The sequence below is a fragment of the Pseudonaja textilis genome, chromosome 14 (assembly GCF_049901715.1).
Source record: "Pseudonaja textilis isolate UNSWEBS1 chromosome 14, rPseTex1.2, whole genome shotgun sequence".
In the NCBI taxonomy this organism is placed as follows: domain Eukaryota; kingdom Metazoa; phylum Chordata; class Lepidosauria; order Squamata; family Elapidae; genus Pseudonaja; species Pseudonaja textilis.
In genome coordinates, this window is record NC_142003.1 from 10,768,627 (window position 1) to 10,787,500 (window position 18,874).

General features: G+C 43.0%; 1 protein-coding gene across 2 annotated transcripts in view; it reads right to left on the bottom strand.

The window, feature by feature from the left end:
• Positions 1–18,874, bottom strand: part of PPL (periplakin) — a 68,341-nt gene that overhangs the window by 27,964 nt on the left and 21,503 nt on the right. For both annotated transcript variants that reach the window (XM_026704123.2, XM_087912497.1), the window contains exons 2-6: positions 6,970–7,069; positions 5,732–5,886; positions 4,574–4,694; positions 2,146–2,271; positions 52–93 (exon numbers count right to left, since the gene is read on the bottom strand). In XM_026704123.2, the coding sequence (XP_026559908.1) occupies positions 52–93; positions 2,146–2,271; positions 4,574–4,694; positions 5,732–5,886; positions 6,970–7,069 (544 nt within the window). The remainder of the gene's footprint in view (positions 1–51; positions 94–2,145; positions 2,272–4,573; positions 4,695–5,731; positions 5,887–6,969; positions 7,070–18,874) is intronic.

Here is an 18,874-nt window from a genome sequence, read left to right on the forward strand (position 1 = left end):
TAGATGTACCATAATTACACACATCTGTTTAGGGAAAAAAAAGAGTCTTACCAGCAGTTTCTGATATTTCATCTGAAGCTCACTTGTATACTCCTGGAAACAAAAAACAGACAAAGACCAAACTCAAAAGAAAAATAGACCAGCAAGACCATACTTGTATCGTAAATACATCACAGTTAAGCATCTAACCATTGTCAACTCTGAAGCTGGCCTGACTGAGACCATTTTGAGACTTCGGTGCTGATACACTGAGGGAGAGTTGGTTTAATGTCAGGATTCCAAGTGACATATCCATTGCAAACAAAGCTCTGAGGCAGGCAATTTCTCCAGAGAATAGGTTTATTGAATTTGTCATATTGGCACAGGCTGGTGAAAACCGACTCTGATTCTTCCCGCGGTTTTTACCTAATTAAAAGTGTGTCATTTTTTCAAAACCATCAGTCACATGGTCCAATCAGGATACTGCCCAGTTGCTAGGTAACTCCAGTTCCCTCCTTCCGAGCACCTGCAGGAATGTCCTTGGTTCCCAAGAGAAAGTGTTTTGTTTGGACTACAATGCCTCAACGATCTCCATTGCCCCCTTCCTATCCTTTCCTTCAGTGAATCAGTCCTGAAGTCTGCAAAATTCCTGCCTAGAGTGTACAGGAAATTCTTAGAATTTTAACTTTAACGTATCTGGAAGCCATCAGGTAGATGAATGTAAGTGATTGTTGGCTCCTTCAGGTAGAGCAAACCAGGAAAATAATTCCACAGAAAGAGTAGAACTGCTTTAATTAAGATTGGCTGGAAGAAAGAGAAACTTGAATCTCTGATTGTTCTGCGCCTGCTTATACTCCCATGAATTAGGAAGATGTCTGCCTGAGCTGCTTTTGAATGTTATATCTTGTTATTCTGGACTTTAAAAAATGTTTCAGCTCTTTTCTTCATGTCCCATACTTTCTCTAACACACTGTATCTCAACCTCAGCCATTTTAAGATATGAGTTCCCCAGCCAGCATGGTCAAGATTGAGAAATACCGCTCTACACTGATCCTTCACTGATCCAGATAGGCAGCATCTATGGAATACCTGAGAATAATCACATGTTTATATAAAAAAGTGCTAATAATGACTTACATCTTGGTCCCATCTATTATCCAGGAGTGACATCTTTAAATAAGTGTCTCAAAGGAGACAATTATACACATTTCACAACAGCCTGCAAGATTTTCCACAGCTACCTGGGTATTCAAAGCTCTGTGGGCCTTATGAATCTTTTACTCTTAATACTTTTGGGGTGCCTGTTGCAGAAGACAGCAATTTAACCAGCAGCAGAGAGATAAAGCAACCTTGCCCTGGCCAGGTCTTTTGGACTACAACTCCCACAAATCTTGCCACTACCTTATTGGTTAAGGCTGATGGAAATAAAAGTTCAATCCTCTAAAAAGTGCCAGGTCGCCAGTGCTTATGTAGAATAGAAGAGAATTTGAGGTTGAGAAGACAAAATTAACTGGAATCTCTAGTCAAACTCATTATTTGTATGGCCAGTTAGAGTCATTTACTGAGATGGCCAGCCATATGGAATGAATGAATGGATGAATGAATGGATGGATGAATGGATGAATGAATGATTGACTGAATGAATCAATGAATGAATCAATGAATGAGTCAGTCAGCCAGTCAACCAACCAACCAACCAATCAAAAATACATATAAAATCACAGAAATTAGATAAGTCTGAAAGGTTTGTTTGAATCACTATTTAGGAAAACTATTGAATTCAGTGGTTCCTGTACCTTCAGATAATGCACTGCAGACACACATTCAACAGGCACAGCTTCCCCATAATAATAATAATAGACTTAAATACAACCCCACAATGCTTTACAGCATTCTCTGGGCATTTTACAATGTCAGCCTATTGCCCCCCAATAATCTGGCTCCTCATTTTACTGATCTCGGAAGGATGGAAGGCTGAGTCAACCTTGAGCTAGTCAGGATCGAACTCCCAGCAGTGAGCCATGAGTTAGCCTGCAATACTGCATTCTAACCACTGAGCCACCCAAGTTGCACATTGCTGGCTTTCTCTTGCGGCATAGACATTCTGCCGTTGCTTTCCTTCCACTCCCCATCTTATCAAAGACTCAAGAATCTCAAGAGGGATACCTTTTCACCTTCTTTGTTGATATGCGGTCCAATAGCCATCACCTCATTGTGGAAGATGTTGTGCTCTTCTACTTGACCGTTGACTGATGGGAGGTCTGTGCTAAAGCCCCTGTTGTTCAAGATTTCCTTGGGGAAAAGAACAGAATAGAATCCTTGATTGGCCAAGTGGGATTGGACACACAAAGGATTTGTCTTTGGTGCGTAAGCTTTCAGTGTACACAAAGAAAAACATAAAATATATTCATCAAGAATCATAAGATACAACGATAGTTAGCGATAGTCATGGGTTACTAATAAGCAATCTTATGAATTGAATTGGCATCCTTCAGTCTCAAGAGAGACGATGGCATCGTGCTATGAAACCGGTAACCGCCACTTCCCGTGTTGTTTCCATGCTGTATGCAAAGCCGGGGTGTCCTCTCCAGAGCACGAGGCCTGGGTAATTTAATATGGAGGATAAACAGTTACCCAAGCAGCAGATCCCCCCATCTCCATGTCACTGAAACAGTCTAATGGAACAGCAGAGCCAATACGATGAGTTCTAGCTGCTTCGCAGGAATTACTAGAACGTGATTGTACACAGTCACAAACTGCTTCTGGGACACTGGCTCCGGATTTCTACTATAAATCATACTAATATGAATATAAATATATGATAAATCACACTAGGGAACAAATAAAACAATATAAATTGTAAAGATACAAGCAACGCGGTTATAGTCGTAAGTGGGAAGAGGTAGGTCCTAGGAAGAATGAGAGGAATAAGAGTAGTGCAGTCTTAGTAAATAGTTTGATAGTGTTGTGAGGATTAGTTGTTTAGCAGAGTGATGGCATTTTTTGGGTGGTGGGGGACAGGGATTGTCCTTGTGTCTAGTTGTTCTGGTATGCAGTGCTCTATAGCGTCATTTTGAAGGTAGAAGTTGAAACAGTTAATGTCCAGGATATGAGGGGTCAGGAACAGGGATAAGGGCATCGTTTCTTATAGCCCCCCCAAATCCATGTACCCCTCAGCACTGTCAGGCCCATAGAATCAAGAACAGAACATGGAGTTGCTTCTGACTAACATCTTTGCTGTTATTTGCCTACAGACAGAATCTAAAGGTTCAGACTAAAGCAATTGTCTGCCATTATCTGCATAACTACTAGATACACTCTTGTGAATTGCTACTCCAACCTTGCTCTCTTCCTGCCTACCAGACATTCCATGCTCTGCTGTCTCTCCGCCCTCTGGCAAGGAGCCCTTCCCTCCTGTGACTCCAGACTACATTCCACCACACAAGCCTGGTTTGATCTACTAATTATAATTTCTGTAAATTTAGATAGTTTTTAAATTAAATTTAAAAGTAAATGAGAAGGACTTAACAGAGAGTGGTCCATACAAGGCTTGCTACAGTTTTAAAAATGATGGAAGCTATGTTCTTGTCTTACATCCTTGTTATGATGAGTGCTGAAAACTGGGAAGGAGTCAAGACTATTTGCCACCCATTTTCAGAAGATCAATTCTAGGAGCTGCAAAATTAGTTTTGTTGGCCCAGGTGGCTGAGGGCTGCAGGTTGCTTATTGCTGACCTAAAATGAGAATCCATCTCCCCATTAACTTGTGGCAGTGGCCATACAATCTGGAAGAGTTTTATGTAGAGGAATGCCAGCCCAAAACTCTAGAAGTAGGATTGTGGACTGTGTCGTACTAGGCTGAAGAGCACACATGTAATGCTTCCTGATTTACAGGTAAGAAAAGGACAATTAATGCAATGGACATTTATGGGGATTGCAAACAGCGGGTAGATATCTCTCCCAATGAAATTAACAACTTGGTGAAGAATAATTTTCATGAATAACGTGGCAGGGAAGACAGGACGAGGCTAAGTATTCCATATACTTCTTATTCTGATCCTACTTCTAAGATCTCTCCGCTTCTTGCATAGCTATTAAAAAACCAGCCTAGCAGTTTGAAAGCACGCAAATGCAAGTAGATAAATAAGTACCACTTTGGTGGAAAAAACAATAGGGACATGAAAGACCTCTCCAGGCAATAGTGATGTCACCAGCTACTCCTTTTAACCCGGAAGTGTCTTGGTAGGTGCTTCTGATATGAATATACTGTAGTATTAAAAAGAGGGGGAGGGGCATTTGAACAAATTGATCTTGTCATTCCCAAACTGGACGTCCCCGGTTTAATTCAATTCCCACCACACCCAGTGGAGGGTGGTGCTTCAATGTACCTGAAAGGTCACCAACTCAGAGAAAACTCATTTAATATTTTTTTTAGCAGAATTTAGAAAAAAAACAGTCCAGCCCCGTTGATTTCCTTTTGGGAGCTACTTTTCTGATTGAAGAGGTCCATAAGCACATTCCTCCCATCCCATGTCTAAAAACAAAAGGGGAGTCAACTCTATACATCAATGCATCCTGGTCTGGGGAAGGCCTACCTGTTTCTCTTCAATTGTCGAGGACCAATTGACCTGGGGTTCAACTTCATGTGGGGTGAAATTGTAAATCTGATCATGTTTCCCTCTCAAGTTGTTGACTCTTTCCTTTAATTGCCGGATGCTGAAGAAAAGAAAACCAAGAATTCTCACCTGTTTTTTTCCATGACTGTCAGACGCAAAAAAAATTAGGACCACACATGAAGGTCCAGTTAAACTGATGTGCTACACTACTCATGCCATGCACAGGACTCTACTCAATTAATAGTTAGCCCTAGTTTGGCTAGATAAGGGTCAAAAGAATTCATGAGGAGTGAAGCTAATTCCCTCAGTGAAGCTAAAGGCAAGACAGGACAACCCCAGCCATTTCCTACTGATGTTTCCCTCAGAGGTGATGTTCAGTAGGTTCTGACCAGTTCTGGAGAACTGATAGTGGAAATTTTGAGTAGTTCGGAGAACCAGCAAATCCCGCCTCTGACTGGCCCCGTCCCCATCTGTTCTCTGCCTCCCAAGTCCCAGCGGATTGGCTGGGTCTCCTTTGGCTGCCCTGCACAGGAGAACGGAGCTGGAAAGCAGGTTAGCGGGATGGGGAGAGAATGGAGATTTTAATGGTATCCTTCCCCTGCCACGCCCACCAAGCCACACCCACCAAGCCACACCCACAGAGCCGGTAGTAAAATCCCACCATTGGTTTCCCTGCCTCTGAATTTGCAGAGGTAGTTCAAAAAATTTGTCCAGATGGACAAATTAGATGGCAGCATCTAGTTGATCTCGAATTATCTCTAGAAATGAAGCATTTAAATGGAACACCAAGGCAATGGGTTAAAACCAGTGTAGCATCCAAACAAATCCCATAAGTAAAGCTGTGCCCAGGGTTCCATATAACAGTGGAGAAAACAATGTGGAACTTTCCATGAAGTCATCAGGACTTGGGTTCAACCCAAAAGAAACTCCTTGAAAGGACTCCAGACTTTCATCGTGATTCCTCTGAGAATAATATCAAGATGCATTTCAAATTAAGCGTTTCTTTAAAAATTACAGCATGGGTGGGCTGGCCCTGGTTGTTCATTGTTTTGAAACTGGAAGAGAACACTCAAAAAGTAACACAAAAAGTAACACAGGTCTCTTGGTGACTCTTGGGCTATAGCAGTCCAGACTTACTCTTCCGTGATCATGTCCCCCTGGGGGTGTTTCATGTGGCGAGCGATGGCTGCATCTCCATCCAGAACATAAAGCAGTTTGTCAGATTCAATCAACTTATCTGCAGTGAGATCCTGGTATTGTGTGGGCTTCCCAGCCTTAAGTTTGTACAGGTCCTAGAAACGAACAAGGTTGTTAACAGATGAGAATAAAGCTTCATTAAAACACATGCTTTTGGCAACATCCTAGTATTATCACGCGCTTAGAAGAAGGAATGACAGAAAGTGTGCTCATTTGACTCAAAGATAAAGTTTAATCATTTCAAAATATTTTTTGAACTACCGATGATCCTCGATTTGCAGTCACAACGCATCACATTTAAAACTGCATAAAATTATTCGCTGCACTTTCCTCCCACTTCTAAAACTGACAGGGTATAAAGAGATGCTGGAAACTCTTTATACGTAAATCCAATCCAATTCTATTCTCTTGTCCTCAATCTGAGATTTTTTTTAAAAAAATAGAACATAAACCAGAGTCCTTGAAGGAGAAACTCTTCTAATTAAAAAGTTGCTACCTTCAGAAGGAACATCCAACATTTCTATAAGAATTGCATCATTAAACATTTGGGGGCTTTTAATTTTTTATGTTCCACTTTAAATGAATATTTACAGATAGATGGAAAGAAAGGGTGTGGAAAGAGAAAGAAAAAAAGAAAAAGAAAGAAAGAAAGAAAGAAAGAAAGAAAGAAAGAAAGAAAGAAAGAAAGAAAAAGAAAGAAAGAAAGAAAGAAAGAAAGAAAGAAAGAAAGAAAGAAAGAAAGAAAGAAAGAAAGAAGGTGGGCGATGGGAGGGAGGAAGGAAGGAAGGAAAGGAGGAGGAAGGAGGAGGAGGAAGATATGGACTAACATTTAGAACACAACATGCCAAACATCACACTAGTAGCAAGTTTTTCTCATAGATGCAATGGACCAAATGATGGGAGGAGAATTTACATCTTCCGTTTAACCTAGAAATTGGAGATTGGGATTAACCTTGACATCCATAAGGAAAAGAATAGAAGAATAAAATAAAATAATAAAGAGAAGAAAAGAATAAAAATGCCAGGTGGCATAAACAGACACAGATCTGCACTGTACAAAAACTAGCCTTTTGTCACAGTAAGATAGTTCCAGCTGACTCAAATCCTAACATGCTGGTTCCTAACAACTTTAATTAGCATTTCAATAATTCACAACCCAGGGCACAACTGCAACTTACGCTTTGCATCTTTGAGTCCGTTTCCACAATGTTCTTTTCCACTTGATCAGCATTTTTCTGCAACTTTTCAATCAGTTCTGACAGCTCCTTGCTGGAAATGCTGTGAAGGGAGAAAGCGAGAAAGTTGTTACCATTGTTGTTGTCGTTGTTTGAAGTGTGTGCCAAAGGGAGGGAAGCACAGCTCCATCTAATTCTAACTAGAGCCAGATACACCTGTAGAAATCAGAGACTCCTTTAAAAAATCCACCATAACTCACGTAAGGTGTCTTTCTGGGTTTTTTTTTATAATAATTTTATTAACTTTTACAAAACAAACACACACAAAAAAGAAAGCAACTAACATTCAGGAAAAACAGATGTAGATAAAGAGGAAGAGGAAAAAGAGAGATCGATGGAGATGCAGATATACATCAAAAGAAAGGAAAACAAAAATATATACAAATATATACAACCTCTTCCTCCAAGGATATAAAAGACACATACCTTCAACTTTTAGTTGAACACTAATGAATTGGCTTACAGCCATTCATTTAGTGACAGTTCAAAATTACAACTGCCCAGAAAAAAAATGTGTTATGACCATTTTTCACACTTAAGAGTGTTACAGAATCTCTATGATCACAGGATCAAAATTCAGACGCTTGGCAACTGACTCATATTTATGACAGTTGCAGTGTCCCAAGGTCATATGATCCCTTTTTGTGACCTGCTGACAAGCAAAGTCCATGGGGAAGCCAGATTAACTCAACAACCATGTTACTAACTTAACAACTGCAGGGATTCACTTACTTCTGGCAAGAATGGTCATGAAATGGGGGCAAAAAAAAATCACTTAACTTAGCAAACACCCACTCGCTTAGCAACAGAAATTTTGAACTCAAATGTGATCGTAACTCTATGACTACCTGTACAGTGTCCATTTTCGGTATAGTGTCCGTTTTCCTCCCAAAATATTTTTTTTTCTTTCCAAAATGTTAGCAATCGTCAAATTCCTATGTCAGAATTTGGGGTTTTCTACCTCTCCCCCTCATTTTCTGCTAAAAGTTCACAAAGTACTTCTGTCAAGCCTGTTTCTTCCACATAGGCTTAAAGGATGGAAAAGTTTCCCGAAAGCTTTTGAATGACCCTCACTATTCAGTACCGACTGAACATCAGAAAAATGTTGTGGCCAGTTTGCCTGTCCCCAATTTAGCTAACCAAGAGACAGCCATAATTGTGGTTGATTCACCGAGAAAATGGACCGCTTTGGAATTACTTTTGATGTAGGTCTCCTTTTAGTTTACAAAATGGTTTTGCAACTTGCAGTATTCCCGAAAACCACAACACATGATTGTTTGGGAAACTTTGTCCTGCCCTTGGCGAAAAGAAGATTCCAGGGTAGAGCTGCCAAGTCCCTTTCTTAACCGGCCCTTCCTGGATCTTCCATTAATTACACAAATGAGACTCGGTCTGACTCTGACTTGATGCTAACTAATTGAAAGGGTTTTGTTCCTCTCCTCTCCATATCAGGCTGTTGCTAAAAAGTACCAGGAAGCTTCCAGAAATGGGAACGTTTGGCAAGGATGTCTCGGTATAAAGCTCGGGGCAAAGTTGGAAGCGTTGAGCAAGTTCAGTGGGTGTTCTGCAACCTAGCAAGTTGTGGCAGTTGTCCTGCTTGGGATGGTTCCTAGCACCCGGGAGAGAAACTATTGTCTGCCTGGAACCCATCTGCCTCAATGGTGTTCCATCAGGTTGGCAAACTCAAGGATGAGTTATGCATCTTTGGCCAGAGGGCAGTACAGTTAGTCATTGACTGGTATAGCCTGTCGGCCGCTGGCCCCTCCAGCAGCCGAATCAGAGGAGGAGGAGGAGGAGGAGGCATGGGAGTCAGGGTCAGCATCAAGGCAACCTGGGAGCTCCCAGGGGGAAGAGGGAATGGAGCTGTCAGAAATAGAGACAGAGGTGGAGCCTGGGCTGTCTGTCAGCCGTCAGATAGAGAGTCAACAACTCCCAGGTCTGGAGGTGGCTGATGAGGAAGAGGAGGAACAGCTGGGTCCAGTGCCTTATGCTCAGATGCACAGAAGGCAGAGGAGAGGAGAGCAGTGGAAATATATGGGCCGGTCCTTGGGACGGAACAGCCACCACTGCTAGCGAAGCCACAGAGTTCACTGCAGAGAGTTTGTCGTATTTGGAGAGCTGGGTCAGAACATTGCCCTGGGGTCACGTGACCCTCTTTTGTGACCTTCTGACAACCAAAGTCAATGGGTGAATGATCCAACGGATACATACTTCAGAGCAGGCGGTATGCTTTGAAGGCGATGAGACCACATTTGGGATCATGTTGTCTTTCATCAGGGGGTTCACAACCAAAGGATATGATCTCTGACTTGTAGACCCTGCCCCCCCCCACTCCATCCAAGGGTGGGATTCTACCGGTTTGGACCAGTTTGGGCAAACCAGGTATTAAATTTGCATCTGGTTCACCAAACCGGTATTTGAACTGACTGGCTGGCTCCACCCACCCCTCCTCTCCCAGGAATCTCCATTTTCAATGCAGGTAGCATGGAAGCTCTGGGAGGGGGGAAAATGGGCCTTCCGGAAGTCCAGAAATGGGCCTGTTCCCAGTTTCTGGAGCCTGAGGGAGGCCGTTTTCACCCTCCCAGAGGCCCGAGGGAAGCCTCTGGACCCTTGGGAAGGTGAAAAGCTCCTGGAAGTTCCGGTAGGCCATGCCTACCCAGCAACTGGGCAGCGAACTGATTGCTGGGATTTTTGAATTCCCCCCCCCTGCCCCCCCCAACTCTCCCTGCTGAAAAACAGAACCATCCAGATGAGAAACCTCCAAAGATGAGGAGCTGTTTGAGGTTGGAGAAGCAATCCTATCAAAGGAAGAACCCAAATCTTTCCAGCAATACCAAGGAACAGGGTCAACTTTAGCAGCATTATGGGCCCCAGGCAAAGCAATGTACTGGGGCCCCTAGGACAACTACTCACAGGAATGAGAATGTAAACGGTCGATAAAATTAAACATATAGTTGCATGTTCGTGTTAATTTTAAAAAATGCAGTAAAAGGTCGTAAATATGTTGCTGTATTTATATGATACAAGGTGCATTGAAGGGATTAATCTTGGGCCCTTATGCTTGTGGGCCCCAAGGGCAAGGTCCATGTGTTAAGACAGCCCTGCCAAGGAGAATGGGGGGGAAATCACTCCCCTCCATCTCCTGACAATGTTTCTCTTGCTTTGCACCATCATCTACACCCCACCACAAAAAAACTGTGGTCCTAGGGGGTGTGGAGTGGCAAAAGCATTGATCCGTCCTCCGAGCCACCAAAGCTGGCCTAATTTTCTGGCTTCTGTCTCAAGTGGGAAGCCTTCTCTTTTTTCAAGTTTAATTCCCATAGAATTTTCTTTCACTCGATGTATTGAGAAGAGTGAAGCTGCCCCAAATTCCGACTATCACCCCTCTCGAGCCAATGCTCCCTTAAGGATATTTAGGCAGAGATCTCTTTAGCTTTTTTAAAAATAAAAAAAAGTTTCCTACAAATCTGCAGATCATTTCACTGATAGCAAAGGAGCTTGTAGGTGGCTGTTTATAACTTGGTCTCCTACATCCTCATTAGCCTGGGAACCAACCGTGACATTTTCTGTGACAGGCAGATGTTCCTACAGGAAGGAAGCTGTCTGGGAAAGCCAACCCTTCATGCCTCATGTGTAATTCAAGAGTTCTCTCTTTTTTCCTCCCATTTGGGGATCATTTAATCATCTTCTTCTTGGATCCTTTTTTTTACCCCCTGATTCCTCCATCAGCAGTCTAGCTTCTTATTTTGAATTTTCTTAAGGAATTCCATCCCTATTTTTCTAGATCTGGGATACGTCTTGTCTCTGCTTTATTCTTATATCCCAAAAGTTCAAAGAATATGAAAATGTTAGTTGCCTTCTATGCGCACCCCCTGATCTGAGCATGCAGTGTGACAACAGTCACCCTCTTCTGGAGATGATTAGGAATATGGTAAGCAACCCTGAGTGTTGGGTTGGCCAAGTCACACATTTTTCATTAAAAATACTTATTAAATTAATAACAACAATCCTGCACAACTGGAGCATCACTTGAACAGCATCGGCATTGACAAAATCCCCACCAGTCAATTGCAAAAGGCAACTCAACTTGGAGCAGCTTACATCCTGCAAAGATACGTTTACCACCATCAAACATCCACAACTGCCTATCCCAGGTCTTTGGGGCGGACTCGATAAGATGGATAAAAATGCCAAATCCAGCCTAAACATCTGGCTGACTGTGTGATGAACCATGATAATAATGTAAAAAGCACTTCTGGAGAAGGTAAGACTTGATCCTTTCTATCAGAGAATGGCAAACATGGGTGGGAAGGGAAATATGGACTACAGAAATGAATGCATACAATTTTGTCACTATTCAATCCAAGCGAACATTGCAGGAACTAGATATGTCCAATGTGATGAGGAAAAGAACTTGAAGTGACATGATAGCAGTCTTCCAATATTTGAGGTGCTGTCACAAATAATAGGGGGACAACCTCTTTTTCAGGGCACTTGAGGACAAGACAAGAAGAAACGGATGGAAACTTTTCAACGAGAGATCCAACTTAGAATTAAGGAGAAATTTCCTGTCAGTGAGAACAATTAATCAGTGAATCTTGCCTCTGGATCCCAAAGATGCTTTTTTTAATTTTAATTTTTCAAGAAGCAACTGCACTTCTTCTTTTTTCTTTTTCTTTGAAGATGTTTCCCTTCTCATCCAAAAAGCTTTTTCAACTCAGATATTATGCCTCTAGATGTTATGGGAGCTGGTGTTTTTTTTTTTAAAAAAGAAAAGACTAGACAGCCATTTGTCCAAATTGGGATATGATCTCCTGCTTGGGCAGGGGTTTGGACTAGAAGGCCACCAATACACACACACACACACACACACACACACACAGCATATATATATATATATATATATATATATATATATATATATATATATATATATATATACACATACATATATACATATATAAAAGCCAAGTACCTACCACCAATTCAGTGGGCATGGTTTGGTGGGTGTGCTTTGCAACCACTTTGAGTGTGTGCATGCAACAAACACACACTTTGCGCAGGTGCAGAGGTGTTGTAACTCACCTCCTGCAAGGCTGCATTTATCTCGGTTGCTTCAGCAGCTGCTGCATGGCTTCAAATTCAGAGGATAAAGGTGAATATGGGAGCCTGGGCAGGTGGGTGAGCCCAAGAGCAGAGGGGCGGAAACAACCGGTTAAGTCTCCACTGCTCATCGCTGCTACAGGCTTGGCAGAACCGGGCTGAACCGGTAGAATACCACCACTGATATATATTCTGATTGTTTCCCCCACACGATTCTCCAACTGTTCCAGCAAGCATCTTTCTGGCTGGCTGAGCTAAAAGGACTGGAGTCACACATTGCTGGTCTGTTTTATGGAGAACAGACCGCTGTCCCAGCCAAGCCTTATGGATCAGCGGTGCATGAATAGCATTGTTGATGAGACAATCTCCATTCATGGCTTGCTTTTCAGACCTCGCCAGATCAGTGAAATGATGCCGCCAGGACTGTGAAGAGGCAGGAGGCCAAAAAACAAATTGGGCCAAAGCTTTGCTGAAAAGCACCGCATGCCCGATGGATTTATGCAATGGACAGCAACTGCAAAGTGTTGTGGGGCGACGATGAGGGCCATCCTTTTTATGCCCAAGTCCAAACTTCCCAAAGCCATGCTCCAGCAAGAGTGAGGCGAGCGGTAAAGCTGGTTTCGTTTCAAATGGGCCCTGTGCGTTCGTTCCATGTCCTGGCTCCTGAATTAAAATCAGATTAATAATCTCTCACCGATTAAGTTAAATCAAAAGGCTGGTTTTGTGTCAAGGTCAATCCATTTGATTTATTTGGGCTCAGTAGCTAAGATGCTGAGCTTGTGGTTCAGAAAGATCAGAATTCTGGGAGTTAAAGGCAGTTCAGGCAGTTCAAATCCCTAGCGCCGCGTCATGGAGTGAGCTCCCGTTACTTGTCCCAGCTTCTGCCAACCTAGCAGTTCAAAAGCAGGTAAAAAAATGCAAGTAGAAAAATAGGCACCACTTTGGTAGGAAGATAACGGTGTTCTGTGCACTTTGGGGGTTTAGTCCTGCCGGCCACATGACCATGGAAATGTTTTTGGACAGTGCTGGCTCTTCTTCAGCTTTGTAACGGAGATGAGCACTGCTCCCTAGAGCCAGAAATGTTTAGCACATATGTGCGAAGGGAACCTTTACGAATGAAAGCCTGTAGAGATTCTCAGTCATCCAGGTCATGGTTTTGGGACAACTAGGATGAATACGATCACAGCTAGTCCTCAACTTCGAACCATTTGTTTAGTCACTGTTCAAAATGAAAAAAGGGACTTACAACCAGTCCTCCTACTTACAACCATTGCAGCATTCTCACGGTTGTGCGACTCATTGAACAACTACCTAATTTAGCAATGGAAATTCAGGTTTCAATTCTGGTTGTAAGTTGAGGACTAACTACAGCAGTCATTGTCAGCTATGGAATTCATCGCTGCCACATAGCTGGAGAAAGTGGGAGGTGGGGGGGATGTTAATTGAGTAGCTCTTTAGTAGACAAAATATAATTCTTTTGATAGTTCAAGGTTAAAGAGTGTGGCACAGAAAGAATTAGAACTTACTTTGGGATTGGTTCATGCGATGTGATGATGAGGGAACGCTGACAGTCGTAAGTATGAAAAATGGTCATAAGCCACCTTTTTTTTTCAATGCCATTGTCACTTTGAATGGTCACTAAGTTAAGGACTATTTGAGTTCTGTTCTGTTCTTTTAAACAAGCTTGCTTCTACCACTGTCCAATTTGTTGTTCTTGACCAACCGAAAACAAGCACTCTTGCCTTCAAAGGAAGGGATTTTTAACAATGGGAAACCTCAGAGATTCCACTCACTGCTATTTTCATTTAATAAAAAAATAATAATAATGAGAGAAGACGGGTGGTTCCAGATGCAGTTTTTATTATGCAACCCCCCTGTTTCAGTCCCAAAAGGAAACTGAAGGAAACCAGCCATCCTATTCACACAACTTGTTATACAAATATGGCTGGCTTGTTTATGGTGCAGTGTGTGGGAATACACCCAGGCCTTCACTTATTTGTCACTCCCTCTACTATCCATTAGAGCAGAGGTCTCCAAACTTGGCAACTTTAAGACTTGTGGGCTTCAACTCCCAGAAGTTAAAGTCCACAAGTCTGAAAGTTGCCAAGTTAGAGCAAAAATAGGATTCTTGAAGCAAAGAACATTGAAAAGTTGTTCAGGATTTCTCCCTCTACGTGTCAGGGACATCTCAGTTGTGTTTGTGCAATTCTAAAATGTAAACTAGGTAGGGCTAAGAGAGCCTGGCATCTTCATTCAATATGCTAAATAAACAAAACAAATAACCTCACACAAAGCCTTGAAACAAACGTCTAGTTCATACAATACACCACCACACCTTGACTTGGTTTGGTTGTTGGCTTGGCCTTTGTGTTTTCAATCTATGGGTGATGGCAGAAGGGTTGCGCAAACATTTTCCCCTATGTGGGAATCAAGACAGTCCAATCAAACAGGTATGGTGAGTAATCTTGCACTTAACCAAAGGGAGGAAAGGATAATTCAGAACGGAGCTTTTTTCCTTCCTCCAGTCCTCCCTCCCTTCCTGCCTTCCTTCCATCCCTCCCTCCTTCTCTTTAATCCTTTCTTCCTCTCTCCCTCCCTTCCTCTTTTCCTTCTCTTTTATGTTCCTTTCCTTCCTTCCTTCCTTCCTTCCTTCCTTCCTTCCTTCCTTCCTTCCTTCCTTCCTTCCTTCCTTCCTTCCTTCCTTCCTTCTCTTTAATCCTTCCTCTCTTCCTCCCTCCCTCCCTTTTTTATGTTTCATTTCCTTCCTTCCTTCCTTCCTGATTCCCATCCACTCATGCTGCCAGATGTCCAGAATTCGCCTGTGAACCTTTGAGCAAATTACTGTCCTCAGTAGAGTGTGTGTGTTTGTGTTTGTGTCTGTGTGTACTTGTGTACACTCATCTCCTGGCAAGTAGGTCGTTTTAATTTTGGCATTTCCATTTTCTGAGCCTAACCCTCTCCTCCCAAATGCATCATTGTTTACACGCATTAAAAATACGAAGCGATCTCCAAAACAGAGCTCTGTTTTCATGCTAGCAACCATCAGATAAATGTTGTAACTAATTTTCTTTCTTTCTTTCTTTTTATTCCAGTTCACTAAGGCCTCATTCAGATTAATTGAGTAGATAAACCAGGCAGAGGTAACCCAACTGAAATTGTGACAGGCAGTGGGGGCACCAGCACAAAATGGCAGTTAGAGTCACTATTGCCAAGTGTGAAATATATAAATGCCAAGAGCCCAACTTGTATCAATTCCAGTTAGTCCTCCTAGTTCTTTATCATCTATTCTTGTTTTTACTTTTTTTTGCCAAATGAGCAAGAGCACTCTGAAAACAATTTGCAAAGCCAACCCCTGCTCTAGTTTTATTTTCCAGAAATGCCTGTAAAATCTAAATAGATTCTAGAGAAGAAGAGGAAGAAGAAGAAGAAGGAGAAGAAGGAGAAGGAGAAGGAGAAGGAGAAGGAGAAGGAGAAGGAGAAGGAGAAGAAGAAGATACAACTTTGCTTTATAACAAGGATGTGCAATTTTGGGAACTTTAAGACTTGTGGACCAACTCCCAGAATACCCAAGCCAGAATAGGAATCCAGGAAGGAGGGAGGGAGGGAGGGAAGGAAGAAGGAAGATAAAGAAAAGTTAATGAAGGAAGGAAGACTAGGAAGAAAGGGAGGGAGGAAGATGAAGGAAAGCTGATGAAGGAAGACTAGGAAGAAAGGGGGGAGGAGGGAGGAAGGAAGGAAGGAAGGAAGGAAGGAAGGAAGGAAGGAAGGAAGGAAGGAAGGAAGGAAGGAGAATTCTGGAAGTTGAAGTCCACAGGTCTTAAAGTTGCCAAAATTAGACACCCCTGCTTTATAGCTTATCATCTTTTCTTTATCTCTTTTGAAAGGAGGAATACGAAAATAAAACAAATGTAAATTGAAGGACACTTGGCCATAACTACTTTGATGGCTAATCGAAGGTTCCAAAGTTGAATAGAAACCTTGGTTAGAGGTTATTTAGATGTACGTAGTTTTATCAGGGACCGGCCAGCCCCTTTGTGCCGCAGTCCCAGGTTACACAAAGCCCTATTTTGCTTATCTGGGGTTTGCAGAATAGTTTAATCAGTGTTTCTCAACCTTGACAACTTTAAGATATGTAGACCGGTGGCTGGGCAATTCTAGGAGTTGAAGTCCACACACCTTACAGTTGCCAAAGTTAATGGCTTCAATGAATGCGTTCAGACACAGAGATTCCTTGTCAATCATGGCTTAGGGGCTGCAACCACTGGTTTCATGCATAAGCTCAGCCACAACCACACCAGAATATGCAGCATGCTTGGTCAGTTCAGCCATCGCTAGTAACTTTTCTTACCATTTCTCTCAGCCCTTTTTCTAGCTATGTTTATTTGCCTATCAACCTATCAGCTTTTAAAGTTGATGTCATCTATTCTCTTGACCAATCTTCAGACAGAAGAACGTAACTTCTCTTTATTTCATCCTTTGGCATAGGTGCCCGTCTCAGCAGGCAAGTCTATGCAGTGAACCAAATTCAATAAAAATCAAAACAAGGACAGTTAGGAAGACATAAATGAAAAATGCTTAGCGCCCAAAAATATACCATGGTCAACAAGGGGAATAAGCCAAGAATTGGGTCCCTTCACACAGGCAGGGGCCCAGCCTTGTGCATTTTCTTATCAGATATGTAATCAGTGGTCGTATGCTACCGGCCTGGTTCTGGTGCACCGGTAATGCCAAAGATCAGCTGGCAGAGAACCAGTTCGCTGCAAATCTCTCCGATGCTCTGCAGTTGGGTCCCTGGCTCTTAGGTCCTTTTTAAGCTCTCAGCTGTTTGGCATGGCAAAGCGAATTGCTGTGCTAAACAACCGAGAGGCGCAGTAGTTTAGTTTTTACTGTTTTAACGTGTGCGCAAAGCATGTGTTTGGCGTGTGCGCGATTGTGCAAGTCGCGCGATCCCACCTCTGCAGCCATGCCCACCCAGCCACGCCCACAGAACCAGTGGTGGGAACTTTTCAATCCCACCACTGTATGTAATGTACAATAATCTTCTAATTTTGGAGTCTGCATTCAGCCATGGAGTTCCCCAGGGGTTTAACGCATCCCCCCACTTTTTTAGCCAGTCTACCTGACTGGGTTGTTGTAATAGTAGTAGACAAAATTATAGGAAGAACACTTTTCTTGAACACACCACCCACAGGGAATTACTGAGCGTGTTGCCCCAAGGATATCGGAGCTTAGAAGTCAGATCTCATTATGCAATATTACTAACAATTATCATGGCGGGGTCAAGTTCATCCCATCTCTTTGCTGATCTACTAACCAAGGACATTTCCTGTTTCCTTCCTCATTGCAAAATCTTCCCAGCGAAGCCCTCCGGGGACGAGCGCAGGGCGGTGTGAAGATCCAATTTAAAAGTTTAGACAGTCCATCACCTAATTAGCCATCACAACGCTCTCTCTCCCACAATTGGCTCTTCTGGAGGCCAATACAATTGCCCTGCGGGCTTGACACACTCTTTCCAGCTGGATAAAAGTCCCCGGAGAATGTTGGCTGGCCTTCAATTCCAAACAAGGATGCCAAAAGCGCTCACAAAACACTGTGCAGATGTCAGCTAGGACCATCCAGAAGAATAAACAGTGCCAGGATCTCTTCGGCTAGTACGGGGTTGTCGTTTTTTTTTCCCCCTCTCCCCCTTCGGATAAATGATTGCTGCAAAAGGCATCCAGGACCTTTGCATTCCATGCCAGAGCGAAGGGCGGAGGCTTTCGCTGACCCTCTGCCAAGAAATGCTGGCTGGGATTCAAGACAAGAATGAAAAGCCAAGTGCACTCCAAGTGGCTTCCTTGCACAAACTGCATGCGGCCTTGGCTGTTGTGATAACAGTTAATCAGAGTGGGAAGGGACCTTGTAGGTCATCTAGTCCAACCCCCTGCCCAAGCAGGAGACCCTACACCATTTCTGACAAATGGCAGTCCCATCTCTTCTTGAAAGCCTCCAGTGGTGAAGCTCCCACAACTTCTGAAGGCAACTTCTGTTCCATCGCTTGATTGTTCTCACTGTCAGAAAGTTTTTCCTTATTTCTAGGTTGAATCTCCCCTTGTTCAGTTTCCATCCATTATTCCTTATCTGGCCTTCAGGTGCTTTAGAAAATAGACTGACCCCCCTCTCCTCCCTGTGGCAGCCCCTGAAATATCGAATCACTGCTATCCTGTCTCCCCTGGTCCTTCTCTTTACTAGACTAGCCAGGCCCAGTTCCTGCACCTGTTCTTCGTATGTTTTAGCCTCCAGTCCCCTCATCATCCTGGTTGCTCTCCTCTGCACTTTTTCTAGAGTCTCAACATCTTTTTTGTAATGTGGTGACCAAAACTGGATGTGCTCTTTCTCTCCATTTGAGAAGCCAAATTGAGACAGGCAACCATCGCAGCAGCTCAATGAATAGGGCAACTGTCCAAGACTCAGCCCAAAGGATTTTAGAACAAGTCTTACAGAGGTTTTGGCTCAGCATTTAAAACCCAACCTTACATAATAGAACACATGAGGGGAAAAAGCCATGCCAGAACCACGGGGGCATCTCCTGCCTGCAGTCATTCCATTTGTTTGATCTGTGGCACAAGTCAATCTTCCCCATTCATATGCAGCACTGGCATTTTCCACAGGCAAAGCCATCCGGTGGGGTTTTCTTGCTTGCCGTGCCTGTAGGGATGTGGTTAAATACCTATCTGCAGTGATCGGGGATGAAATGGTCATGAAA